General features: G+C 60.0%; 3 protein-coding genes across 3 annotated transcripts; all 3 read right to left on the reverse strand.

Moving 5' to 3' along the window:
* Nucleotides 1-1,863: 1,863 nt before the first annotated feature.
* Nucleotides 1,864-10,713, reverse strand: E2F2 (E2F transcription factor 2). Its single transcript, XM_087760888.1, has 6 exons — nt 10,103-10,713; nt 4,803-4,890; nt 4,158-4,377; nt 3,886-4,044; nt 3,579-3,693; nt 1,864-3,297 (listed from the first exon to the last, which is right to left on the reverse strand). The coding sequence occupies exons 1-6, from the start codon at nt 10,385-10,387 to the stop codon at nt 2,812-2,814; spliced, it is 1,353 nt and encodes a 450-aa protein (XP_087617014.1). The 5' UTR covers nt 10,388-10,713; the 3' UTR covers nt 1,864-2,811.
* Nucleotides 10,714-11,320: 607 nt separating this feature from the next.
* On the reverse strand, nt 11,321-14,324 carry LOC104017821 (cation channel sperm-associated protein 4-like). Its single transcript, XM_009470895.2, has 6 exons — nt 14,253-14,324; nt 13,780-13,913; nt 13,389-13,575; nt 12,770-12,975; nt 12,284-12,446; nt 11,321-11,413 (listed from the first exon to the last, which is right to left on the reverse strand). The coding sequence occupies exons 1-6, from the start codon at nt 14,322-14,324 to the stop codon at nt 11,321-11,323; spliced, it is 855 nt and encodes a 284-aa protein (XP_009469170.2).
* Nucleotides 14,325-21,004: 6,680 nt separating this feature from the next.
* On the reverse strand, nt 21,005-22,589 carry ID3 (inhibitor of DNA binding 3). Its single transcript, XM_087760930.1, has 3 exons — nt 22,071-22,589; nt 21,819-21,890; nt 21,005-21,577 (listed from the first exon to the last, which is right to left on the reverse strand). Exons 1-2 carry the CDS (start codon nt 22,389-22,391, stop codon nt 21,834-21,836), a joined length of 378 nt encoding a protein of 125 aa, XP_087617056.1. The 5' UTR covers nt 22,392-22,589; the 3' UTR covers nt 21,005-21,577; nt 21,819-21,833.
* Between the last annotated feature and the right edge of the window lie 4,635 nt (nt 22,590-27,224).

A 27,224-nucleotide genomic window follows, 5' to 3' on the forward strand; every position in this document is an offset into this window, starting at 1 on the left:
CCTTCTTTGGGCAAGGAGGGATTCCTGGAGCCCGCGGCTCTTCACAGTGGGTTCATCAACCTGACGGAGGGGACCTCTGTAGCCGCCCGTCCCCTTGCCTTGTCCCAGCCCTCGCAGGTCCAAGGAGCTGGATTTTGGTGTCCCATTTGCTGATTATTTGCTCTTTCCGGAGGATGGGGGAAGCCTGGACACACCGCAGGCAGGCACTAAGGCCGGGCACACACTGAGCACATCCCACCATGGGGATAGGGCTGGTGGCAAACTGGAAAGAAGAGGACAAAAAGCCTCAGCCATGCCCTGTGGGGCTGGTTTGCTATGAGAGAGGATGACATGGGTGTGAGGTTGCTTTGCAGATGCCCCATGCCCCTTGCTCCTGCCCCCCACACCAAGCACCCCTCACCCAGGGTAGATCAGGGGGTGACAGACCCCCGTCCCCTTTACTGAGCCTGGAGTGGGGTTCAGTAAAGCTCAGGTTTGTGCCTAACCAGACAAAGCCAGTCCAAGCCCTGCTCTAATCCAGTGTTACTGGGGCACTGGAGGGGGACACAGACGCAGGAAGAGCCATTGCAGGCCATAGGGTGAATGGTTGCACTTTAAAGATTCAATCCTTCAGGCAACAGCAAGCAGAGGTGCCCACGGTTTGGCCTTGGGGTGCAGTCTGCCCACCCCAATTTGGGGGGAGCCCAGCACCCGCCGAGGTCCTGGGACATCTCCCTTGGCAGGGCTCTGATGGACACAGCGTTAAGAGGCTGCAGCCCAGGCAGGATAGGAACAGGAGGAATTTGGGGGCTCTCGATGGGTAAGAGCTCCCCAGCAGACAAGCACCTCCAGAGCCTCCTTTGGGGGACATGAGAGGGGGACACTGGCCTCAGCAGAGCAGCCATCGGGGCAGCCCAGAGCAGAGGCTTACAGCAGTGTGGGCCGGGCTTGACACCCCACCCCCCCCGAAACCCTGCAGCCCCCCTGGGCAGGGCGGAGACCCCCCCAGACACCCCGCTTCTCCCCGCTGTACCACCCGGTCCCCCCAGGCGTGGGGCTGGGCACAGCCCCTTTGCTGGGGTGGCCCTGCCACCTCCTGGCCGGCCTTGGGACTGCGGGGGGGCAACACGGCCCGGGGCCACCCCCCAGCTGCTCCGGGACACGCAGCCCCACGGGGGATGGGGACAGGACCGTGGCTCTGTACCCCTCACCCGGCTTACCTGGTTCGGGGCTCTCCTTCTCCTCCTCTGCCCCACCAGACGAGTGATGCAACACCAACGTGTGCCACAACCCCAGGTACCACCAGCCATCACCAGGTGCCGCCAGACACCAGTGGGTACCACCGACCATCACCGGGTACCACCGGACATCACTGGGTACCACCGGACATCAGTGGCATCACCAGGTCATGGCACAACTTGGCAGGTGCGGGTGACCTGGGGCGGCACCCTGGGGAAGGACGTTCCATGGGCACGGCCCCACCAGGGTCTTGCTCCGCAGCCTCCAAACCTGCCCTCAAATCCGGGTGCACAAGCCCATCCAAGCCCAGCTGGATTTGGGCTGGAAATCATCAATTCGCAGCAGGTTGAACCCTTTTCCCTTACTCCAGCCATGGCTTCATCTCAACCCACTTCCCACCAGCTTCTCCAGAGAGCAGGCTGGCCAGTTAAAAGGCCCCAAAACAGGCTTTTTTTACACTGAAAACAGAAGCAAAACCAGCACAACACCTCCCTCCTCTGAAATTGCCTCAGTATTTTGCTGCTTATAGGAAAACAGCCCCTTATAACTGCAAAGTTTTTTTATTTCATCTCCTCCTGGGCAGAAAACATCAAGTGACACAAGTTTTTCGACACCAAAACACATTTTCACTCACGCCACCTCCAAGCCAAACTGCAGAACGAACCCAAGGAAGGACAACTTAAATTCAGTTGCTTAAAAATCAAAATACTACCCTGACCCTCACCAGCACCATGCCGAAAAGGGGGTCCCGTATAAATACAGTGCAATAATTACATATATTTTGCAATGGCACAATTAAAAGCCATATCCAGCCCCGTGTCCAGGGGCTCGTCCTGCACTGCTTCCCAAGCCCGTCTCCGCAGGTGATGCTGCAGCCACCAGCTGATAGCATCCCTCTTCCCAGTACACTCCAGTTTCAATACCCCCAGCACCAATAGCTCTGAGAGGCTGGAGGGAGCTGGTACAGACTAGGGGAGAGGGGCCGCAGCCCCCCAGAAAATATGGCTCCATGTCCTGGGCAGGGATTTGCCAGAGCTGCTCATTTTGGAGGCTGCGGGTGCAGTGCCTGCACATGAGCTTCATCCTCTCTTCACCCAAAGGTGACTTCAGCTTTGTTGCCTGATTATTTTTTTAAGGATATTCCAGCCACAACAGGGAGAAACACCACTTAAAACGATCCGTCATGATCCCAAAGAAGCAGTCTAACTAGGGAGCAACTGGAGTGGCCCCAAAACAGGACGTCCGCCCAACATGGCCCATTCTGGGCAGGGGTTTCTCTGCCACACAGGGGTGGCACCCTGCAGTTTTATGGCCAGTGCTGGGACAGGACCTGGCTGCATCCTTCCCAGGACTCACACCTCCCTGGGGTGCTCCCGGAGCCCATCGAGGTGACAAACACAGCCCCCTGGTGACAACCAACCCAGGAGAGTGAGGAGAAGCCACCCAGGGCAGCTGACACAAGCCTCCCACCACCACCCTCAGAAAACCCAGCACTCCCCAACCCACCCCACACTCCAGCTGTCCCACAGAGACCCCACACGCTCAGGACACAAGTGACCAGAGAGGACAAAGGCAACGGTGGTGGTGGGGAGCTCAGTGCTTCAGCAGGTCCCCCAGGTCATATGCCTCAAAGAGGTCACTGACGCCCTCACCCTCCAGCCCCCAGAGATAGTCATCCTGTTCCAGGGGGGGTGAGAAGGTGACAAAGGGTCCCGAGTCCAGGTGGGAGGGGACGCAGGGTAGCTGGTCCTCTGTCTGCTGCAGGAGGTGTGGGGGTGAGCCCAGGAGCCCAGCCTCCACCTCCAGCAGCGAGCTGGGCCCCCCTGGGACAGTGAGAGGCAGAGATGGGGGTGAGGAAGGGGTTCCTGTGCCCCCCCAGCTCTGGGGGACGGCATGGGGCGGCTGTGGGTCTGGCCCGGGGCTGTTTGGCGGGGAAGGGGTTACAGCGTGGTCCCGTGGGGAGGTGGCAGCGGAGGGGATGCAGTGGACCTTGGTGGGGGTCTCCTCCCCAGTCTCCTCCAGGCAGAGGTACACCTCGATGGGGCCATTGGTGCTCTTCAGGTGGAGCTGGAGGTTGTCCTGGGGGGGCAGAGCAAGGCTCAAGGGGGCACCCATATCCCACACCACTGCCCCCAACCCATGCGGGGTCCAGGCAGGGCACTGCAACCCCTAAAGTTCAGGGTCAAACAGCCCCAGAAAGACACCCCCAAACCACCCAGGGCCATGCTGGGCTGCACCCTTGAGACACTCCAGATGAACCCATCAAGGATGGCGCAGATGCAGCAGCACCCACAGCAGCACCCACACCCCAGCCCCAACCCTGCTGCAAGGCGGGGAATGGCTCCCGGCCCCACACGCACCTCGCTGAAGTCTGGCACCTCCAGTTGCGTGCCCGGGGGACCCTTCACAGCGATCACTGTCTGCTCCTGGAAGTTGCTGATGGCACGGAGGTCCTGGTAGGTGACGTATGCTAGCGTGGACCGGGACGAGGTATAGGAAAAGGAGGCACTGCGAGCAGGACGGCTCAACCCCACCCATCCCAGCGGCCTTCAAACATTCCCCCTCAGCCTGGGGGAAGCCAACTGGAGGAGAAGAGACTCAGAAGGCTCCCCAAGACCCTGTCCCCAAGACCCTGTCCTCCCTCCCCATCTCCCCTAGCAAGGATATCTCTGGTTGGCTTCATTGTCAGCCAGCTGCTGGAGCTGCAGGCCACAGTCCTGCAGGAGCTGGTCCAGCGTCCTCTCCATCCTGGCCAGCTCGGCCAGCTCACCCTGCAGTGCCTGCTGCTTCGCCGTCACCGCCGCGTCCTCAAAGATCCCCGTCCCCCTGCCAGCGGAGATGGCACCTGAGCGGTAGCACACCCTGCATGCCTCCAAGCTGCCTGTCCCCCACCCTGCCCCGTCCCCATGTCCCATGTCCATCACCCCAGCATCACTTACATCCACTGGATGTTGTTCTTGGATTTCTTGCGGATGAGCTGGATGCCCTCCAGCACGTTGGTGATGTCATAGATGCGCCGTTTCTGGACCTCCAGCACTTCGGCCGCCCGGTTGAGATCCACAACGCCATCGGGCGACTCGCTCAGCAAACGGATGAATTTTTTGGTGAGCAGCCCCAGCGAGGTGTCATAGCGAGTCTTCTCCCCGGGAGACCTGGGGGCTGCAGGGAAACGAGAGACCCCCCCCATCCTCTCCTTAGCATGGGATGTGGGATGGAGGTGACACAGTGCTGGACACAAGACACACCCCCCGTTCTCTCCTTAGCCTGGGCCATGGGATGGAGGTGACATGGGGCTGGACATGCTGGGGACATTAAACACTCTACAATCCCTAATCTGGTGGAAAAATAACCCAGAAATAACCCCTCCAGGGAGTTTTCTGCCAGTGCAGTGAGTTGAATCAGCTCAAAGAGCTGCTGAGCAGCAGCCAGAAGGGACTGAGGAGCGGGCACTGCTCCCACAGTGTCACCTCGGGTCACTTTGGGTAGTGCTAGAGGGGACAATGCAGCAGGTCTAAGAGGGGAGAGGAATGGGGTCTGTCCCCCTCCCAGCTCCCCCCTACCCTGTCTCGCCCAGCACCACTTACTTCTGGGGCTGGGGACCTGCGCCAGTGCCCTGCCCTTCCCCTTGGGTGTGCGAAATTCGGGGCCCTCCAGGTCCAGCTTTCTCTTGGCCTGGAGCAGGAAAGAAAATCCCACGTCAGGGCCGAGCCAGACAGCCCCTTGAGCCCTCCTAGACTCCCCCTGGGGCATCAGCTGAGCCCTGGGTGCCACAGCCCAGGGTGGGGGGATCTTGCAAGAGGCTCATCCAGTTGCAAAACCCCTTCTGGGAAGGGCTCCAGCAGCATCCAGCAGGGCAAGGAGCCGCCGTGAGAGCTGGGTGGAAAGGAGATGGGGGGTCCCAGCACCCCCCATGGCTTCCTGCCCGCTTCCGCCACAGCACCCCAGCCTGCCCTGCCACTCCCCTGGCAGCTGCAGGGAACCCACTGGGATTTCCCCTCACCCCCAGATCCTGGCATGGTTCCGTGGGGCCGAGCCCTGGGAATGGCGGCAGCTCCGAGGCCGGATCCTCACCCTCCCACCCTGCCAGCTGGCTTACTGGGGTACGAGGTTTCACCCCCCCAGCCACAGTTGGAGGCAGCCGTGCACCCAGCTGCCACCGGCACACCTGGGACCAGCCAGGCTCAGCTCTCCCCGGGGACCTGTGGGTGCCCCAGACACGTGCACACAGCCGGAGGGAAACTGGGTCGAGGGGAGGGTGGGGGATGAGGCAGGGTGGGTGCTAGGTCCTGGGAGCAAGGACACCTCCCTGCATACACTCTCCCCTTGCCAGGGTAAGCAACTCCTTGAAATTGCCCCCAAGGGACCCATCCCCAGCATCACTTGGGGAGAAGAGACCCAGGGAAGAGGGGAGCTTTTAGCAGAGTAGATGCAGAGAGGAGCTGGGGTGTGTCACCAAACAACCCCCCCAATGGGTGCAAATCCCCCAGAATCCCCCCACATCCCCAAATATGAGCAGGGGAACTTTGGGTGGACACTTTGTCTCAGCAGCAGAAAGCAGCCACCCAGCCCCATCCCATCCCCCACCCCAGTACCTGCTCCCAGGCCGGGCTGTCCCACAGGGTCCCCCCCAGCATGTCCTGCATGGTGCCCAGGTCCCCGTGCCTGCTCAGCGCAGCTCCGACGGCAGCTCCCTGGGGAGCGCACCCCACTTTGCAGGGAAGGGTTGGGTGCCTCGGCAGCATTCCCACTCAAGGGGGCTGGCAGGAGAGGCGCCGGGGGCTGTTTTCCACCCCCCCAGGGAGCCAGGTTGGTCCCAAGCTCCTGTGGGAATCTGTTCCCTCCCTCCCTTCCCTGAGCAGGTTTTCCCCAGCGAACGTGCCTCCATCCCCAGCCCCGCGCCCCCGGATCTGCCCCCAAGCTGCCAGCACCCCAACGGTTAATGCCAAGCGCATGGGAAACACCTACCCTGGATCAGACCCCAACACATCTGCCAGCACAATTTGGGACAAGGTGGGGGGCATCATTTGGGGCCCTCCCTTCTGCTGGCAGCCAAACCCTTGCTTCTCCAGACACCAGTGGCCATGACCACCCGTGTGTCCCCATCGCTGCTGGGGGGGGGGGGGCAGCCGCACCCCATCTGCCCAAGCAAGGGGGAAGCTGAGGCATGGGAACAACACAGGGCAGGTCCTGGTGTCCTCGGTCACCTCGCACCCCTCAGACCCACGGCCACCAAAGTGGTGTCCCCTCCCCATGTGCAGGAGGGGACAAAGGGGGACCCCCCTGCTCCCCCACATGCAGTTCGGGGAGGGGGGAGCTCGGTGGGCTCAGGCAGGCGCAGGATCCCACGGCGCTGGGACACATCAGCGAGGGACAATGGACAAGGGCGTCCCTCCTGTGTCCCAGCTGCTGCCCCCCCCAGCTGGGGAGGATTAGGCACATGACAGCTGAGTCGGGCATGGCAATGGGCTCCCAGCACCCTGCCAGGGCTGGGGTGGGGATGGGGTGGGATGAAACAGAGCAGATGGGGGGTGCAGGGACCAAACCCCAAGACCCCCCCCCACAGAGCACTGTGAGACACCCCCCTCAGGCTGCTCACTAGCTCTCAGCCACTGCTTTCCAGGATGGGAGGACACACCAGCTACACCCCAATATGATGCTGAAGGTGGGAAAGGAGGCTCAACCCCCACCCCGGGTGAGGGCAGGAGCCTGCTGCAGGGGGGAAAGGCAGCGGGGGGAGGGCAGGCCAGGCTCCCTGCCAGCTCTGCCTGCCAAGCAGCTCTCATCCCAGCCCTAGTGCCAGGGGCTACACCCTGCGCCCAGCCCAAGCATCAGAGCAGCCCTCTCCCCTGGGGGGGGGCTGTGGCAGGCTGCTCCTGCCAACGCTTCCTTTCAACAGCACCCGCTGTCTTCTTCGGGCTTGCCTAGGCCCTGCCTGGCCCTTCTGGCCCTCCCTGTGCCAGCCACGTTCCCCCCAACCCCGGGGCGTGGGAACACAGCGCCTGGGGATGGGCACCCGGAGCCGGCAGGGGCCACAGGGCACCCCAGGATCGTGCTACCACACCAGGGATGCTGCTCATGCCAAGTGACTGCTGGATTAGGCCCCCCAGATGCACCCCTCCATGGCTTTGGGATGGCTGAGGGCTAGTGGAGCACAGGGGGATGCAGAACCCCCAGATTTGGGGGGTCAGGGGGGCTTTCAGCCCCACCATGGGAAGGGGAGGGAGGCTGACCCCAAACCTGGCCCCGGGGCAGGGAGTCCACCCTGCACTGGGGAGGAAAGCTGTACCCCCACCCTGGGTACCGCTCCAGGATGCAGCCACCATCTCCATCCCCTCCGACAGTCCCATCCATGGACAGAGGGAGAAGGCCTGGGCAGAGACATTCCCCAGTAGAGAGGAGCTGGAGGCTGTAAAAGCCCAGAGCCAGAAAAAGCCCCTCCAAGGGCAACAGTACAGCCACCACCTTCCCACCCATCCCAGATCGCCCCCAGCTCCCTGCACCCCAAAAATTCCCCCCTCCTACCCATGCAGAAAAACCTTTGATGGGATCAAAGTGGGACAGGACCACCCTGGGTCACCCCAGCAGAAACTGGAGTGCTGCCAAGAGGTTCTCCTGCTGGGGAAGGGCTCCAGCCCAGCACCCACAGGGGCTGCCACCCTCCTACCACCCTGGGTGCTCTTTGCACAGGCAGCTCAGCCCTGCCAGCTCGCACCAAAACCGTGGCGGACTCTGAACGCCCTTGTCCTGGCACAGAGGAGGCTGTGAGACCCAGGACCCCACAGTGGAGACATCGCTCTGTCCAGAGCTCCTTCACAGCCCTGAGCCCCTATAGAGATCCCATGGCTTCTATGGAGATCCCATATAGCCAGGAGCAGGGCAAATACTCAGGGTGGAATTGACACAGGCTAAAATGGCTCCAAAATATGCATTTTTCATGGGGGAAAATGTATTTACCTACTCCAAGACCCTCAAGTCAGAGACAGAGAAATGTGACACTTTTTTGGACCATGAGAGACAACCCATCCCGCTCTCCCACGGCTAGACATGGGGTGATGGGCTCCCTCCAGCTGAACCAGTGACCCCTGATCATTTATAAGGCACAAATCCCGCAAGCAGGTGGGAGCGGCTGCAATTGCCCTGCTCAGGAATTGGGAGGAAACGCTCATTATCTGATTGCCCCGGATCTGCACACAAAGGTTGTGCCCATAAACGGGGTGCGGGGGGAAGCCCCACCTGCTGGGGCTGCAAGTGTTGCACTGGGTTTGGAAATGGGATCTCCAGCACCAGGAACGGGATCATGGCATCAGGGAATAGGATGGAGACAGAGGGAAACGCCGCTTGCAAGCCACCGATGGGGATGCAGGAGCACTTCATGTCCCCAGGTGTCACACAAGCACCCCCCAGACCCCATTCAGGGAACAGCTGCAGGCAGGAGCATCCTGAGCATCTCCTGGCATGGGTGATGATGATGATGGTGGTGGTGGTGGTGATGCCAAAGAGGCCATTAGCCCAAAACCAGCTGTGCAGTGATGCGTGGAAACAGGACTGTGAGTCTGTGGGGTGTTTTTAGGGGAGGAGGCAGTGGCACGGGTGTCTCCTTAAACAACAGCCTCTGGCAGCGCAGGATGCAGCATCTCATGCGGTTCGGAGACAAAGAGGCTGGGGAGGAGACAGGTGGCCCCGGAGCCCCCTGCAAAAGGGCTCGCAATGGCCCCAGCCAGCCCCGCAGCCATGGCATGAAGCGGGGAGCAAAGACACCCCTTCTCCCCCAGCTGCAGCAATGTCCCCAGCTGGCACCCGAGCATGGGGGAGTGAGGAAAGGGGGTGGGGGTGGGGGGGAATAAATAAATAAATCAAGCCTCGAAAGAACTAAATTGAAGTTAGCAAGGTCTGGAATCCCTCCTAGGATCCAGGGAGAACAGAGACTCACAGTGAGGGCTGGACACGTGCCTGGGCTGGGGCGGGCAGGAATTAAACGCCAGCTGCCAGCAAGGCTGACTGGCCGGGGGCTCAGGGGGGGCCCTCTGGGAGGAGAACAGGGCTGGGCAGAGCCACCTGCACACCCCAATGCTGGGCACAGGGCCAGCACCCGACCTGGGCCTCAGTTTCCCTGTTTAGGGCAGCGGGCGCCAGGCAGCCCTGACCCCAGGCTAGGTGACAGGGATGCAGCCAGTGCCAGCAACCCTCTCCCCATGCCAACCTACACAGCTCCCAGCATCAGGGTCTCTGGTTCGAAGCCATGGTGTGTCCCATGGAGGAAGGGGATTGCTTCAAATTCGCACCCCCTTAAAAAAAAAAAAGGTATTTCCAGCCCTGCTGTAACAGCAGGCAGGAACCAAGCTTGGGCAGCAGCACTGAACCACCCCTGCAGGTGACAGGTCACCCTGGGGGTCACAGCCCTGAAGTGGGGAGACCCAGTGGGCAGGGACGGTGCCCCCCACTCGCAGCAGGCAGGAGTGCTGCCTGCACCCAGCCCTCACTTCCTTAACATGAAAAGAAGTTTGCAAAGGGCCTCAGTGCCACGGCAAGGCTTTGAGGCATGACCCAAACTGTTTGCAAGCCGGAGAGAGGAAAAAAAAAAAGGCCAGAAAAGGCTGAAAAGCGGAAGCCAGGAGCCAGCTTTGTGGGCATGCAGGGGCAAAGGGAAGTTGAGAAACGTATGAGCCATTTCACTGTGACTTCTGATTTCAAACCTTACCCTCCCCCACCCCAAAGAGACATCTGAGCAGGGTGCAGACCCCAACATAAACTGTAAAAATTGGAAGGGGAGGGTGCTGTACATCCTGGGGTCACCCACCCCTTGCTCCTCACCCTGCATGGAGCCCCCAGACCCCCATCCCACCAAAGCGATACCCAAGGAGGGGATGGGGTGCAGACACCTTACCGGCAGCCGTCCCGCCGAGGCCGAGCGGAGGGTCCTGAGCTGGGGGCCCTGGGGGGTGCCATAGAGATACCCCCCCCGGGGAGCAGGGATGCTGACAGGCGCTGGCATGTAGACCTGGGTGAAGCAGCTGGCAGGTAACGGGGGGCTGCCCAGGTCAGAAGCCCCCTGCTCAGAGGAGCCCATCACTGACATGACCTTCTTCGGGTGGTGGTGGGGAGGGGGGGGCGGGAGGGCGGCACTCCCCCTCCCCGGGGCGGAGGACACTCCCCTGGGGAGCCGCAGCATTGCAAAGTCCTTTCCGAGAAGCCCGGGCCGGGGGAGAGGGCAGAAGCACCCCGCGATTTTGCAGCAAAGGGGGGTGTCACAATCTCAGTGGCGGCATTTTTGGACGGGGGGGACCGCCGGGCCCTGACACCGGCCGGTCTCCAAAATTGCCCCCACCCGAAAAACCTGCAGAGAAGCAACGCGGCGGTGGCGGCACCAAAACCAGGCGAAAAAGGCGCCTTTGGCCCCGAAAATCGCCTGTGCTCGGACCGGATGGGGCCGGGGCAGCCCGGAGCGCGGCCCCGCCTCGGCCCGGTGCCCCCAAGCCCGGATCCGCTCCTGCCCGATCGCGCTCGGCCCCGATCGCTCCTGTTCTTTTTTTTTTTTCCGGTTTTTTTTTTAAGCGCCAAGCGCCGTCCCGCGAAATTCGGATTTCCCGCGGAAAACGCCGCGCGCTGATTGGCTGCCGCCGCCACCGCCCCGCCCCCCCCCCCCCCCTCGGCAGCCAGCGGCGCGGGGCCGGGAGGGGCCTTAAAGGGACCGCGCAGCGGCGCACGAGCGGGGAGGGGTGGGGTCCTGCATGCAAAGCAGAGGGAGTGGCCTCTTTGGCACCACCTGCTTGGGGCGGGGGCGCCTGGGATGGGAGGGAGGTCACTGGGATTGGGATCGGGACTGGGATTGATTTTTTAATTCATTATTTATTTATTAAAGGACCCCCCCAGTCTGGTGGGTTTCAGCCTGGGGGCTGCAACCCCCCCATCCCCAGCTGCAGCGACCCGGTGTGCAGGGGGGTTTGCATCTATTTGGGAGACAAAACATTTTGGGGTCCTCCAGCCAGAAGCTGTCTGGCAGCAACCCCCCACCCCACCCGCAGGCAGGGAGCGGGCAGAGGTCGGCACTGTTTGGGGGCAGGGACCTCAGAGGGACTCCGTGTGAGCAGATTTGGCCCCTGGTTCACTCACACCACTTCACCCAACCTGCCACTCTCTGCCCCCAGTCCTGGCCATCAGCCACCCACCACATGTCCTTGGGGTGCACCAGGTGTGCCTGGCAAAGGGGAGGGAGAAAGAGGGGGTGAAGGGCTCCCCGTTTGTCCCATGGGGTATTTCAGGGTGCAGCAGTGGCAGAAAGCACTGAGGCAATGGCAAATCCCTGGGTGAGGGCAACTCCAAGACTTACTGGGACCAGTAAAAGGCCACCACAGGCACTGAGCTGAGCCACAGTTTAATCCTGCTGAAGCCACTGAGCCACAGCGGTTGGTTCCTCTCCATCACCTGGTTCCTCTCCATCACCTGGTTGCCCTCCATCCGTTCTTTCCTTTCCTTCATTCTCTTCTCCATTGTTCTCCTCTCCAGCATAAGGCAACTTCATGTCCAGGTCTGGGATGGGGATGTTCAGGTGCACAGATGGACTTTCTTGCAAAGAAGCCTCCTGGAAGACAGATAGACAGACGGACACACACCCCAGCACCATGGCCTCTGCTGTGGATGAGGATGGACACCAGACTTCCAGACTCCAACTCAGCTTGGGCAGGAACACCCAAAAATTTGGCAGGACCCTCTGATCCAGGACAGATATTTGCCTCCCACCATGCAAGAGCTTTGAGGCAGAACAAAAAGCCTGGCAGCAGTCAAGCCACCATGCCGCTGGGCAGCATGTCCCTTTGCCAGGACCATAGCTGAGCTTGGCAGCTCAACCCACCCAGACCTTCATCTTCCCCCCTATGGGGAGAAGGCAACTGCTGTCTCCATTTCAGTGCACAAAGACAATGCCATGCCTGGCAGAGTGGATAAAGCGGTGTCACTTGGCTGCCTTGGGCTGGCTTCAGCTGAGTGACCCTTGGGACAGGGACAGGGACATTGGGGTATGGGGAGGGTCCAGGTTCTGGGGGCTCAGGCTGGCAGGTTGTGCCCCTACCCTTTCCAGTTTGGACAAAGTGGAGATGATGTCCCCACACATTGTCAATGTGACCTCGCTAGGGTAAGGGCTGTCCAAGAAGGTGGTGTAGAAAAGCTTCTGCTGAATCAGCTCATGCTCCTGCACCACATTGAACTCAATGGCCCTCACTTTCTTGCCTATGCTGGGAGGCATAGCCAAGGGAGGAGTTAGGAGCATCCTTCCCCCCCCAGTACCTAATACCTGCTCAATAAGCCTTCTCCAGGCTTTCCAGCCGTGGCTTTCCACCAGCGAAGTCCTCTCCCATGCCAGAAGCCACAGGCTGGTATCTCCCTGTGACACCAGTGCCTCCAGATACGTGGCAGCCACCAGCTTCCACCCCCAACCTAAAAGGGACATCTCTCTCCGGAGAGGTTTTGCCTTGGCTGTGTATAAATGGGCTGATTCCACCTCATCCACCCTACAACCAAGCCAGCAAAGAGGAAGGAGGTTTGCAGCAGGTCTTACACGTTGAGCTCCTCACAGATCTGTTTGTACTCTCTGATGTTCTGCTTGCTGCTTTCCAAGAGGCATTGGACTTCATGCAAGATGCTCTTGTTCACTTTGCCCAACTCGCTGTAGGTGAACAGGTCCTGGGAGATGTTCATGGAGACCCTGTCCCCCATCACCCTCGGGCTGAGCTGAGGGTCTGTGTTGGCCACCCCACCATTCAGCTGAAAGGGTTAACACAGCAATATGGCTATGTCCTCTCCTCTACTGCCCGCACGCAAGGACCAACCCTCGTCATCAAACAAGCAAAACCCACGAGTCCAGCACTACGGAGATGGAAATCCCGGCCTTTAAATACTGATGGTGGGTGCAAAGTGCAGATCTCTGCTACAACCAGCTTCAAACTGCTAGAAAATCTCCACTTCTAGCCTCCTCCCCTCCTCCCCTTGATGTCTTTTGTAAGAAACACCCATTTTATCAAAATTCTCCTGGCTTTTGGCTGGGGAGGAAGAACGATGCAGCTCTTCTCCACCCAGGCCATCTCTACAGGGGATCATCAAAATGTGGTCCTTTCAGGATGTGTTTGACAGATGTTTTCTGCTCATCCTCACCCACAGAGCCAGCCTGCCCTGGGTGCCTGATTCTGGCTCTCCTCCAGGCTGGGCTCCTGCTCCCTCTGCTCCTCCTTGGTGTGGGTGAACAGGGATTCCCACAGCCTGGATGTCATCACGGCCACCAGCAGGTTGGCACAGATGAAGGCCTCGCTCATGATGAAGATAATGAAGTAAATGGCTGCCATCATCTTCAGGGTCTGCCCTTCTTCACTGTTGGGGACAGGGACCGTCTGGTTGATGGTTGGTGGTGGCCACCTCCCTAGTACCAAGCCCCAGGGGAGCCTCTCAGCATCCATGGGAAATGAGCCCCCCCCATGTGCCCCACATCCTTCCTGGGGTGGGGGAACACGGCTCAGCCCCAGCCACCCCCAAGCCCCCACCCCATGGCGGGCTCACACCCTGCTGCATGCTCACTGGAAGGCCTCATAGATGTCCAGCCAGCCATCCAGCGTGATGCAGGTAGAGAGTGAATACAGGGCCTTCCCCAGGTCACCAAAATGGGCCAGGACAGACTTGCCCAACAAGATGATGCCCAGCACCAAGAAAATCTGCATGGAGACAGTGATAGGGGACCCAGCGCCTTCCCCAGGCTGGGAAGAGTGCTCAGCATTCTCTGATCCCCAGCACTGGAGCTCCCTGGAGTGAGCAGGGTCTAGCCAAGCTCCTCAGCCTCGGTGCCGGGAGCTCAAAACCCTCCTCCAGCATCCCCAAGCCTGCTGGGGAGGTGGGATGGACCAACGTGGTGGGAAAGGACCACCCTGCTGCTGGCTCTGTGCCTGCTGTCCCCAGGGTCCCCAAGCTGCCATGGCCAGTGCTGGACCCCACTGGCCAAGACACTTCCCCAAGCCGAAGCTCCCAGCCCAGGCAGGCATTTCCTGGCCGCTTACCAGCATGGAAATAAAGAGGATGAATGTGATGTTGCAGAGGTCGGGGATGACCTTGAGGATGGCCTGAAGCATCCTGGCCGGCCCCTTGACCAGCCTGGAGACCTGCAGCAGCCTCATCAGCCTGGGGCAAGGTGAGAGCTCCTGTCACCGTGCTGGCCGTGCCAGGATGCCTTGGTCCCCTCCTGGCCTTTCCCATCAGGGTCTGAGGAGGGTCTGCACTGCCAGGGGTGCTCCCCAAATCAGGGCAAAAAAGTGAGGGTGAAGAGCAAGTGGTGGTGACATTTCCTTTCCCAGTGCAGATCCAGCACATGGAATGGGGGCACCACACCTTGGCCGTATCAACGCAGGGACATCAGAGGCTTTGGGGTATGGCACCCCCTTCCCTCACTCACCTCAGGGTCTGGAAAATCTTATGCACATTCAGCTTGTGGATCAGGGGTCCCCATCATGAGACAGACCATGAGGAGGAAGTTGAAGATGTTCCAGCCATCCTGCAGGCAGAGGAGCAGAGAGCTAAGGCTGCCCTTGTGGACCATAAATGAGGGCCCTTCAATGTTCCTCCCTCAGGAACATCTACAAGGAAGAGGGGGCTGCAAGGGGTGCGTGTGCCCCATGGCTCTGATCGGGGGGGCACGACTGTCCTGGTAGCAGGTGGCCAGCAGCCACAACAGCCCAGTTGCCAAACATCCTTGTGCCTGGGGTGGGGACATCGGAGGAGGTCCCGGTACTTCCCGGGGGGACATTGGAGGAGGTCCCGGTGCTTCCCGGGGGGGCAGCCCCGTAGCCCGGCTGCCAGCAGCGCAGCGGGGCCGGCGGTGAGCCGGGCTCTTCCTCCTCTCCCCTGGAGACGGCAGCAGCGAGCCGCGGCTGCGGGGCCCGCACCGCCCCGGCCCCCCCCCGCGGCCTTCCCCGGCGTCCCTGGGCCGCCGCAGCCGGGGGCGACGAGGGACCGTGGGAGGGAGAGATGCAGGGACGGATGGAGACAAGGAAGGAGGGATGGAGGGACACTGGGATGCAAGGACAGAGGGATGGAGGATGGATGAGGGACTCAGGGACAGAGTGATGGAGGGACACAAGGATAGAGGAATGGGGGACTCAGGGACTCAAAGATGGAGGGAGAGAGGGATGGAGGGATGCAGAGATGGAGGGACAGAGGGATACAGGGACACAGAGGTAGAGGGATGGGGTGATGGAGGGACTTAGGGACGGAAGGATGCAGGGAGTGAGGGATGCAGGGAGGGAGATGGGATGCAGAGATGGAGGCATGAGGGACTCAGGGAAGGAGGAACACAGGGACACAAGGACAGAGAGATGCTGAGGGCCTTCACCCTGGCTCACTGCAGCTCCCACCTCCCAGTACAGGCAGAAACCTCTGAGCCAGTTGAGCAGGACCTTGGTGACTGGGGCCACCAGCACAACACTCTATGATATAGCTCAGCCAAAACTGGAACTGGAGGAAGGAGAAGGTGGCGAGAACACCCCTGGGCCCTGGGGCAGGACCAAGGGACACATGGCAATGGCCCACTGGGAAACCAGCTGAGCTTCTCCCATTGAACCCACGCTGGATGCAAAATACAAAGCCTTGTGGATTTTCCAGTGGCTAGTATGGATGAATTCACTGCCCAGATGTCAGCATGGTGACCCCCTCCCCATGCACGAAGCTCACAGGGAAGGAGCCACATTGGGGCATCTTTCTGCCATCAGACAGGGCTGTGGGGTTTCATGGACCCATGCCAGAGGCAGCAAAAGGGCTGGGGAAAAGGCAAGGGAGAGGGAAGGAGCAGTGGCAGGCAGTGGTGGGCACAGCTGGCACCCACACTCCAGGGCTGCGTCATGGGGGTCTGGCTGGTGATCAACACCTCATTGAGGATCATAAGCATGGACAAGTTGAGCTTGACAGCAGGGTGGGTGAGCAAGTGGCCCATCCACACCTTGGCCATGTATTCCTTGTGCTCCCAGGGGTCCTGGGGGGGGGCAGGGTGGGGAGCCCAGGTGGGGTGTCCCTGCTGTCCCGGTGGGCTGCAGTCCATCACCCATTGCCCACCCCACCCTACCTCACTGCACACTGCATCTCTGAACTCGATGAGCAGCCACTGTGGTTTCGCATCTGGCTCCCGCTGGCACTGGTGGCAGGGAGGGGACAAATGGTGAAACAGGCCCTCAGACCCAGCTCGCCCCCCAACCCAGGGTGACAGCAGAGCCCCCTCACCCTCCTGTGCAGAGAAGCCATGGCAGGTGCTGGCAGCAGCCCCTGGCACCCACTGCAGTGTGACCTCACCATTCCAAGCAGCAGAATGTGTGACATCATGCTTCCATGCCCTGTGACATCACTGCTTCTCCCCAGCAGGGGGGCATGGAAGGGCAAAAAAGACCAGGGGAGCGTTGTGGAGACAGAGGGGTTAATGGGGACTCAGTCCCCCAAACTGGTCTGGCTCTAGTTTGAAATCAGAGGGACACTGGTGGCTTCAGTGCCCCTGCGCAGCCAGGGAAAGGTGAGGGGACACGGGACATGTGCCAGCACTCCCAGAGCCAGGCTGGGTCAGTATCACCACAGGCCTTTCCCAGTTATCCTAGCAGTGTCCCTCCTCTGTCCCAGTTTGCTCTCCCATCCTCACCCACGGCCAGGGCCACCCCCAGGAGAGCCTGTGGGTCCACCACTCTGTGTCCATGAGTGTCAGTGATTGAGGTGCCTCTGGGTGATCAAGCCCATCGCAAAGCTCCATGCTCCAAATCCCCTCATTAATTAAAACCCAGCAGTAATGAGCCTTCCTTCCTCTGCTCCAGCCTTTGCCTCCCTGCAGCCCCAGCCCTGGTGAATTCTGGGGCTGCGTTCAGGCACATGGGGAACCCTGGTCCCTCTGTAGGACAGAGCCATGATGTCACCCTTGGGAAAGGGAAGGTGAGGGGCTGGCAGGAGCACATGGGGTGGCTGCCAGGATGCTGGGTGGTCTCCACGGGGGTGGAGAAGGGGCTTTGCTTTCCCTACCTATAAAAGGAGGGGGGACAACCCTGTTTCTTCCCTGTTAAAGGGAGGGGCAGGAATAGCTCCCCCCCCAATCCCATAGCACCCCCAGGAGCTCCAGCCAAGGGGGTACTGAGCTCCACCATGGCTCGGTTTGCAGGATGAGCCCTCCTGGCCTGGCAATTAGGAGCCTCTGGGGTGGAGGGTGCCAGAGGAAATTTGGGGGCCTCTGGGAGGGTGGTGGGGGAGGCTGGGGTTTTGTTCACCCCTTCCCCACACTGGAAATCCTGAGTGTGCCTCAGTTTTCCCCACTCAGCACTGGCATGGGAACTGGAGCAGGGTGAGGCTTGAGCAGGGTGTCGAGGGCACTGGGAACGCCCTGTGCCAGGCAGGATAGGGCCAATGGGCTGTGTGGGGCCGATTTGGGTGCCACCCCCAGCAGAGCCTAAAATACACTGGCGGCCCTGACTCATCCCCACCCATCCCCTCAACACCATCACTAGGGCTAGGAGGAGCTGGAAGGGCTGCAGGGTCCCCCCTGGGGAGGGCAGCTTCCAGGGCTGGAGCAAACCCACGGCGCCTGGGATGAGGGGCCAAGGTACTGGGGGGCTGCATGTTTGGATTTGGGGTGCTGTGCGTGTGCACGCATGTGGATGCATGTCCTTGTTAGCTGGGTCAGGGTGTGCATGCATCTGTGCATGCGCGTGCATGTGTGTGCCCCTGTTGAGGGGGTGCACGTGTGTGCTGCACCCCCATTGCAGCCTATGTGCATCAGTGCATATATATGTGTGCACACATGTGTCTTGGAGGAGCACATGTGCAGCTGGTGCCTTGTTGTGGGTGTGTGTGCACATGTGTCTACCAGAGCATGCGTGTGTACACGTGTGCATACCCTCATTGGGGTATGTATGTCTGCATGTCTGCATGTGTGTGTAAGGGTGTGTATGTGTATAAGTGTATGCAAGCACATGCAAATGCATGTGTGGGCATAAATGCAGGCATAGGTGTGTGTAAGTGTGCATAGGCACGTGTGTGTCTAGGCACGTGTATAAGTGCACATAGGCATGTGTGCATATGTATATGCATGTGCACATAAGTGCATGTGCGCACACATGCTAAGTGCGCGCATGTACCGTGGGCTGCAAGCGCACACACGTGCACCCAGTCCCACATGTGAGCACGCCCAGCTGTGCACGCTCGCCCAAGGCCACGCGTGTGAGCACTGCATCCGTCCCAGCGAGGCGGCGGCCGGCTGGCGGGGAGCCGGGGCGGCGGGGAGTGGGGGGGGGGGCCCAGGCCTTGGCCGGGGCAGGCAGCGGGAGGAGGAGGAGGGAAGTGCGGCTCAGACAGTACGGCGCCAGCAAACACCTGCAAACAGCTCCGGGCACACAATGGCAAATACAGGTGGGGAACCGCGGCCTCCGTCAGCGCAGCCGATTGCATCAGACTCCTGCTCTTGCCAAAAGGCAAGCGAGCCGGCCCAGCCGGCCACCAGCACGGTGGCTGGGGGACGCTTGGCCTTCACCCGCCTGGGGTTATTTTTTTGCTCTCCTCATCCTCTTTTTTGCACCCATGAAATGTAGTTGGGAAGATAAAAGCAAAGCCCAGTTTGCTCGGCAGAGGGGCCGAGGGCATTTCTTGCACTAAATCTACCCTGCAAGTTAATCCCAGCCCCGGCAGGGGAACAGCAACTATTTTTAGTTGTATTTTTTCCCTTTTTTGTTCGTTCTTTTTTTTTTTTTTTTTTTTTTTAAATCAGGGTTTCCAAGGAAAGCATCGGCATCACGCCACAGCCCAGGCTGGGGGTCCAGGCAAGGTTTGTGCCCCCTCGGCCATCCCCTGGGCCTGGGAACAGTGGGGCGGCTGTACCAGGAAAGGCACTGGGATCCTTCTGTGATAGGGGAAGAGGCGATGGCCCTGGGAGGGAGGCTTCCTGGGAGCCAGTGCCAAACCCTCACCCTGCCAAACCCAGGGCCCCTGGGGAGCTGTGGCCCCCAACCCCAGCCAAGGGAATCCCTAGCCCTCCAGCGAGGGGATGGGGACAGCGGGCCACCTCCACTGCCCCGGGCTGGGAGTCCCCTTCTGCCTCCCCAGTTCTGTTTCCATCCCAAAAGCCCCAGCAGGACTAGTTTCTCCCACCCCACCAGTGCCTGTCCCCACTACTCCCAGTAACCCCAGCCCCAAACTGGGTCCATTGACTGCTCCCATGTGTCCAGGATCTCCACTGCCATCATCCCAGCTGGGAGATCCATCACGAGCTGAGGTACTCACACTGCAGGGAGCCCCATTTTGCAGCTACTGAGACCCATCCCCTGGCTCATTTCTGGGGTGCTTTTCCCACCCATCCCAATTAAATCCCTTCGGCACATCAGCACTGGCACAGCTGGAGGACCACCACACTGGGGTGAGCATGGGGACGCTTGCCCCTAACACACTCCTTGGCTTTTCCTCTCAAGCTAAAAGCCAGTGGAGATGGCAAAAGCCTATTTTTAGCCATTAGCATAACATCAGCTCGTTTCCCAGAAGTCATCGTTTCCAGCCGGACACCCTCACCTGCCTCCCACCGTGCCAGAACAGCCCCGTGTCACCCCATCCGTGGGTGCCAGAGGGTAATCTGCCCTTGGGGAGCCTGGGGACATCAAGCTGGGAGGAGGAAGGGATGTTCCCAGGGGTTCGTGATCCCATTGGACAGGCTGTTGCTTTTCAGATGCTCCACATGCCACTTTTCCCTGTGGAAATGCCCATGGACAAGGAATACTTGGTGGATGCCGGCTGCACCCCAAGCTCATATTGGCTGTCGCAGGGATGGTGGCTGAAGCCAACACATGTGGCAGGTTTGCATCACCCTGTGCCCCCAGACTCCTCCTGCCTTCTTCCTCCCATCTTGCAGCCCCTGACCCAGCTCACCTGGAGGCTGCAGCACGGGGTAAGCACCCACTCTGTGCCCGCCCAAGCCCACAGCAGCAAAGCTGAAGCCCAGCACAGGGGATGGAAGAGATAGTGCTGCAGGTGGGGGATATTAACCCTGGGGAAGAGCAGCCAGGCCTGACCCTGATTGCAGGCAGGCCAGCACCTTCCCCAGGGAGCAGGGTCTGGCCCAGCTATGCTGCAGCCACAGGGCTCCACAGCTGAGCCGGCCAGTGGGTCACATCTGCTCCAGGGCAAAAGGGAAACCACAGCACTAATCCGAGGGGAGGGAAAGGCATTTCTTCTCCCAACGCCCCTTCCCCAGGTGCTGCCTCCCCTCAGCCCCCGAGGGAGCTCCAAGACAGGCTGGGGGGGGGGGGGGTTGTGCAGTGTGGATGCCACCTGGGAAATTGCAAGGCCCAGAGCAGCTGCAGCCCAGAAAATCCCTTTCCCTTGAGGGGGGGGGGGGGGGGGGGTATCCTGAGGGAGCAGCAAGAAAAGCTCAAATCCAGCCCCAGGCTATCAAGCAGCCCTTTTTTGGAGAACAGAGTAGAAACCCCTGTAAAAAGCATCTTTGCCCCCCTCCCAGTGCTCCAGCTACACCTCCAGATGGTCCCCAGGGCTCAGCAGTGTCTTCACTCCTTCCATATCAGATAAGCAGAGCAGCACCCAAAATAGCTGGCAGACACCTCTGCTGGGAGACAGCAGCCTAGGGTTAATTCCTCCCATACCTCAGCTGACATTTCAAAGCTATTAAACAATTAATGAGATTCCTACTGTAACCCTAGAAGTTACAATCATGAGAGGGTTTGGGGGCTCCCACGCCCAGGGTGCTGCTCTCCCAACCATGGGTGCACCCTATCTCCCTCCAGCCCAGGGACAGGGAAAACATTCAAAATGACTTTTTTATTTAGTATGTAAAAATGATAACTTTTATAAAAAGTTTATAAAGCAAGTACAAGGAATGTTCGCAGAAACTCACCTTCCTGCACAAAAGGTACAAAACATTATACTCTAGTATAGAGCTCCACAATACACGAGGCCGCGGCCCCAGAGTTTGGTTCATACTCAAGGCTGTCATGTGTGTCCCCCAAAACCCCCTATTCCCCCCCCACCCCACCAAACACCTTTAAAAAAAAAAAAGGACTCGCTGCTATAATCCAAAAATATACAGACAACCGCCTCTTCATCAGTCTATCATTAGAAGTATCTCATCTAGGTTTGCGTCCAAAGTCCTGCTAAAGCCGGGATGCTGTGCTCCAGGTGTGTGGGGGGATGCTGGCGGCGGAGGGACTGGGGGGGGGGGGGGGGGTCGGGAGCCGCCGCTCCCCGCCTGCGGTGCCCGGGCCAGGCGAAGCCGGAGCCGGTAGCTCGCAGACAGCCCGGCGCCACGGAGGAAGCTGCTATTTACCTCCGGCTGATAACGAACCAGGAACCGACACTCGCTGCCTGTTTGCTAATTGGCACCGGGAGAAGACAGAAGAAAGGGGGGAGGGAAGGAGAAGGGGGCGGGGGGGAAGAGAGAAAAGAAAAAAATATAGTTAGTGTTGTGGTAACTCTCGGTTTGAGGATTTGGGGGTCGCTCGAAGTGGGGGGAGCCGGGGGACCGCGTTGCATCAGGGCCGGTGTTGGGTCCCCGGGGATGCTGGTGCAGGGCGGCGACTGGGGGGCGGGTGGGGGATTAGGGAGACACTCACCTGATGGAGGAGCCGTTAGTGACACAAACTTCTCTCGTCTTTGGAGCAGAGTTCAGAGGCGAGCTCGGCCGCCTGCGGAGAGCGGGGACAGGGCTCAGGGCCACCCCGGCGGCGGGCGGTCCCCTTCCCCACCGCGCCGGGACCCGGCAAACGCATCCGCCACCACGCATCACCCCTAGCCCGACATAGCCCAAGCCCCCCTCCCCCAAATCAACATATCCACATCCCCCCCCAGTCTAAAGCAGTCCTTACCTTAAGGGAGAGCAGGGTGGCCTCGGAGGAGGGGTCGCGGCCCTTGGCCCCCTCCTCCAGCACGATCTGGAGATCGAAGATGTAGTCGATGACATGCTGGAGGATCTCCACCTGGCTCACCTTGGTGCCTTGCGGGATGCCCGGCACCAGCTCCCGCAATTTGGAATAGCAATCGTTCATATCGTAAAGCAAGTTCATGGGTTCCTCCAAGGCCGGGCTCTTATTGTTGCTCCCCCGGGCGATGGCCAGGCTCTGCTCCGAGAGGCAGCAGACGGCCTCGTAGCAGCTCCGGACGGATCGCACCGGGCTGATGGCTTTCATGGTGGAGTTAGAGCTCGGCTGGGGAGGCAGGAGGAAGTAGGGGGGATGCCTGGTCGTCTTGGTGGGTGCCGCGACGGCTGGCGCTCTGCACCTCCGAGCACTGGGGCCACCAAAGCTTGGACCACAGAGCCCTACGACCGTCACCTCCCGCACACCTGACACCTCACACCTCGCTGGCGCACTAGAGAGAAGACAGCCCCGCGCCGCCCATTATATAGGCAGCCCCGCGGGGCCCCGCCTCCTGTATGCAAATAAAGTGGGAGCCCCACCCTTTTTATGTAAATGAACAGTAAACCCCACCCTTGCATTTAAATGAAGCGAGAGACACCACCCCCCCACCCCCCTCCCACACTCCCCCACCCCTCCCAAAAGCGACCCTTGGTGGCCGGGGTGGCCCCACGGGGCGGGGGACACACACGACCACGCAGGTTCCCATCCCCACCCCACAGCCAGACCCCAAAACCACCCCCTTGGGGGAGATTCCCCCCCAAACCCCATGGACACACCAGCCCCTTCAAGCTGCCCCCCCCATCCCAGTGAGTCCCCCCTATTTTTAGGCAGGACGATGGGGGTTATTCCCCACCCCCCCCAAGGAAATTAGTGCCGCCCTGTTCCTCAATCCGCTTCTCATCTGACCTCCAGACTTTCTGGCGTCAGGAATTATCTTGTGACCAGCAGAAAAAAATTAATTGCGGTAAAACTGAGGTTACGATGGAGAAACCAGATTTAGGTCAGCAACTGCGAGAGGCCTGGAGTTGGGTTAGGTTTTTTTTTTTTTTTTTTGGAGAGGGGGGAGAGATTTATGGGCAAGGGGGGGTTATTTCAGTAGAAGTGATGGGGGGGCAATGAAGGCAACTCCCCCTGAACCATTGCTGCCTCAAAAAGCCGAAAGCTGGAGCGACCTGGGGTGGCCAGTGCCCACGGGTGTCACCACAGCGGGTGGTGGTGGCGGTACATGAAGGGGTCCCAGGGCATCCCAGTTCTGCAACACCCAGATTGTGAATCCCTGTTAAAATCAAGGGGCAATTCCCCCCCATCTGATTTGGGGTGAATTTCCATAGGTTTTGGTTGGGGGGAGGTGAGTGCAGGAAGGGGATGGTAGAGCCAAGAGGGTGGGGGCCACCCTGGGATGCCACTCGGCCCAGGGGTCCCAGCTAATGGGGGGTGCAGGGGGGGCAGAGGCACCTGGACTAAATTACGCCTGCCCACAGCAGCAATTTTTTCCAGATCTGCCCAAATCCCAGTTCGATGGTGCTGGGTTTTGTTTCCCTCCTTTGCAACCCTCCCCCCAGGGGTCTGGGGGCCACAGGCCAGGGGGCAGCTGCCCTCTCCGCTTCTCCCCCAGACTGGGAGCTGCTCGATGGCCCTCCAAAAACTCCCTCAAAGCAGCATCCAACCATTTTTGGGGTTGGATTATTTTTTTGTCTTGTCTGTCCCCCCCCTACCCTTCTCACAAATTTCCTGGGAAATCGCCTCCGTGTGAAGGGTGGCAGCTTGGGAGAAGCTATAATTACCCTCATTAACCTGCTCCGGGGCAAGCGGCAACAACCAGGACCCCCCCCCCCTTAAAAAATGAGAACTTTTTAAAATTTAAAAATAAAAAAAAATTTAAAAGTTCAACAATTTTAAAATAAAAAAAAAACTTACAAAACATTTTAAAACTATTTTCAAACCACCAAAATGCTTTTTACCCGGTTAAGGCGCCCCCCCCCCATCTCCAAAGCACCGGTGTACGGCCGTCTCCACCAACCCTGCTTATTCCCATGCCTGGCCCCCCCACTCACCGCCCCCCGTTTCCCAAGGCAGGGGTGGGGGGGAGCTTTTGTTTGCAGGGGGGTTTTGTTGGCGGCAGTTCCCACAGGCCCTGCTCGGGCGGCGGGACCGCTGCCTTTGCCCAGCTGTGGCCCGGGCCCTCCAGCTGTGTTGATCTAACTCCCGGCCCCAGACAGCCTGGCGCCAGCCCTGTGCACGTCATGCATTCACACAGGGATGCGTGGCCAAGGCAACCTTCCCCCCCCTCCATCACCCCCCCCAGCACCGCCATGGCCACGCCGCCGGCCACACCGCCAATCAGCACCGCTTCGATATTTCAGGGGGGACGGTTGCGAGCAAGATGGGAGCGCAGGGATGTTTCTAGCCACCCATCACCCCAGCTTTGGGTCACCTCCCCAGGGGTCCCAAGTGGGAGTCCCATGCTTTCGGGGTGCCATCCCTCCACTGGCTCTGGGTCTGGGGTGTCCTCACTCCATGGCTGGGGAGGGGGAGCAGATTTCTTGGTGCGGAGGAGGGAAAAGAGGGGGGGAAGGGAGCGTGAATGCTCCAGAGTGCAATGATTTCATGGTGAAAAGGGCCCACACTGGGTGTTTTATTAAAAGAAAAAATAAAAAAAGGAAGGAGCGGGAGCTGGCATTTACTTGGCTCGGCGAGCCCCCTAAAACGATGTAAAGCTTCCCCATGTCCCTGGGGGGGGGGGGTAGCCATGTGTCGTTTCCCCCCCCACCCCCCACCTCCGAACGGCTCAGCTGTCACTCCCCACAACCTTTCTCCCTTTCCTGGGGACGGGTCATTAATCCCGTGGGATTTGCCTCCGCGCTTGCAAATATCTGCAGAGGTCCCCGTGGCTCATCACGCTTGGGGGGGGTTCACAAGCAGCTGCCCCCTCCCCCCCCCCCCCCAAAAAATCCACCCTTTGGGCTTGGGTTTGGTTTGATTTTTTTTTTTTTTTCCTTAAATAAGTCAGTACAGGTGGCAGGATGTGAAGGACATAAAGCAGAGTGGAAAGGGCAGGATTCAGCCTGGCTGCTGCAGGGCAGGGAGGGCAAGTGTGGGGGTTCCAGTGTTCCCGGGGGGGCAGCACCAGCGTTTTGGGGGGAAGTTCTTGTGTTTTGGAAGCTGGAGGCTGCCTGGAAGCGCTGGCTGCAGGGAAGGTATTTGGAAGGGAGAGGGGAGGAACGGAGAGTGGCAGAGCGCCCAAGGCAGCTACAAAGGGAAGGGCCCTTCCCCGGGGGTCATCTGGATTCGCTTTTGGGACAGGGCTGGCATATGTCTCCCTGGGATCTTCTGAGGCCCTTGGGATCCTTCAGGAGTGAGGGAAGCTAGGGGACCTGGCTGGCTGTGATCCAGCTCAGCACAACGTCGGAGTGAGAGCTCAGAGTGACTGTTTTAATTCACCGATTTTTTGGAGATGCTTTGAGCCAACCACCCAGCCTGGGCACCCACACAGCACGGCACAGCACAGCATGGCACAGCAGCGATCCAAAGGCGTTTCAGTACTGGCGAAGAAATCCGGATGGATGCTCAGGGGGAAAAAGGGATTCTGGCTTCTTAAACTGGCTCTGAAATCTTCTTCTCACCTTGTTCCCTGGGCCGTATCCAGCGCAGGGAGGCAGCCCAGTGCCATGCTGGGCTGTGTCGCACAGTGAGGTTTGGTAACTGCACTCCTCCCTGGGGTGCCGGCTCTCCTAACGCCCCAATTTGCACTGGGGCCAAGTGCTCCCGGATGGGTGTTGGGTCCAGGATGGGCAGGAACAGGCATCATGGTCCTACTCTGCCTGTCAGTCACACAGACAACGTGCCAAAAGGCCCCAGTGTGGTTTGGCAAACCCGGTCTCCCTTGGGGTCCCTGTGGCTGTGGTGGCAGCCCCATCCCAGACTACGATGTCCTAGCCCAGATTTGGGGGGTGTTTTGGGGTAAATGAGGTTTATAGATTGGAGCTGCCAGACTTGGATGGATGTACATCAGTGACACAAGGCTGAGAGCAGCAGATGCAGGCAGGGTAGCATGGGAAGGAGCCCAGCCCTGGCCACCCGTGTTGCCCCATGCCTCAGTTTACCCCTTCACCCACTACAGGGACCCACCACAAGAGCCAGACAGCACTGGAGGCTCTGGTCCGTGCTGTGCATGGGGCTGGATGTGCAGGAAAATGGTGGGAAAACTAGGGGAGACCAAGGAGCAGCCCTGCTGGGAGCGGGCACCCAAAAAGGGGCAGTGAGCCGTCCCCCCGAGCCCTGTCACTGGGAGACTGGATCCGGCCCTGGGGAATGTGCCGTTGTTTGTGCAGGGGATTAGCCCCAGGGACCCCCCTCAGCCCCCGTGCCTGAGGCAGGGACTGAGCATCCTACCCTGGAGCTACTCAAGGGGAGCCCAGCCCAATTGCCTGAGCCTGCAGGCAGCGCCCAGCACTGCAGACTGAAGGGCATTCCCTGCTGGTTATCATTAGAGGCCAGAGTGAACAGAGGGAAGCATTACCTTGTTCCAGAATGCCTGGGGGAGGGAGAAGAGAGCACACACACCTCTGGAGGGGGCCCGTGACCCCAGCCTTGGCCAGCTGCTCAGCCACCAGCCATGCCTGTTTCCCCAGACCCTTTCCTCCACTCCGAGGCCCAGCCAGGAGCAGGGCTGTGGTCCCATCTCCGCTGGCAGGGCCAGAGGGAACCGCAGCTTCCTCCAGGGAAGCAGAGCCACTTCTCCAGGGCAAACCCTGGGTACCCCCAGTCCCCCAGAGGGCAGAGGCTGGGAGACTCGGAGCATCCCCGGGTGGTACCCAGCTGCAGGGGGAAGCAGCAGGGCCATGGGTCCTGCAGGCCTGGGGGGCGTCGGGCAGGCGGCAGCGGCTGTTCCCAGCGCCGGGATTCCCCGCAGCTGCTTCCTGCCGCCCTATCTCACGGGCGCATCTGGGGGAGCCGGGAGCAGCCACCCCCCCTTGGCGCTTCCTGCGCTGCCCCCCCCCCCCCCCGGCTGCCGTTCTCACGGCCTCTCCCCAAGGCTGGCCGGAGCCCCCCACTTCCTCCCCACTCTGATGTCCACCCGAGGCTTGATGCTGCAGCAGCCCC

The sequence above is a fragment of the Nipponia nippon genome, unplaced genomic scaffold (genome assembly GCF_047370975.1).
Source record: "Nipponia nippon isolate SJK-2023a ecotype South Korea unplaced genomic scaffold, ASM4737097v1 scaffold_23, whole genome shotgun sequence".
Taxonomy (NCBI): Eukaryota; Metazoa; Chordata; class Aves; order Pelecaniformes; family Threskiornithidae; genus Nipponia; species Nipponia nippon.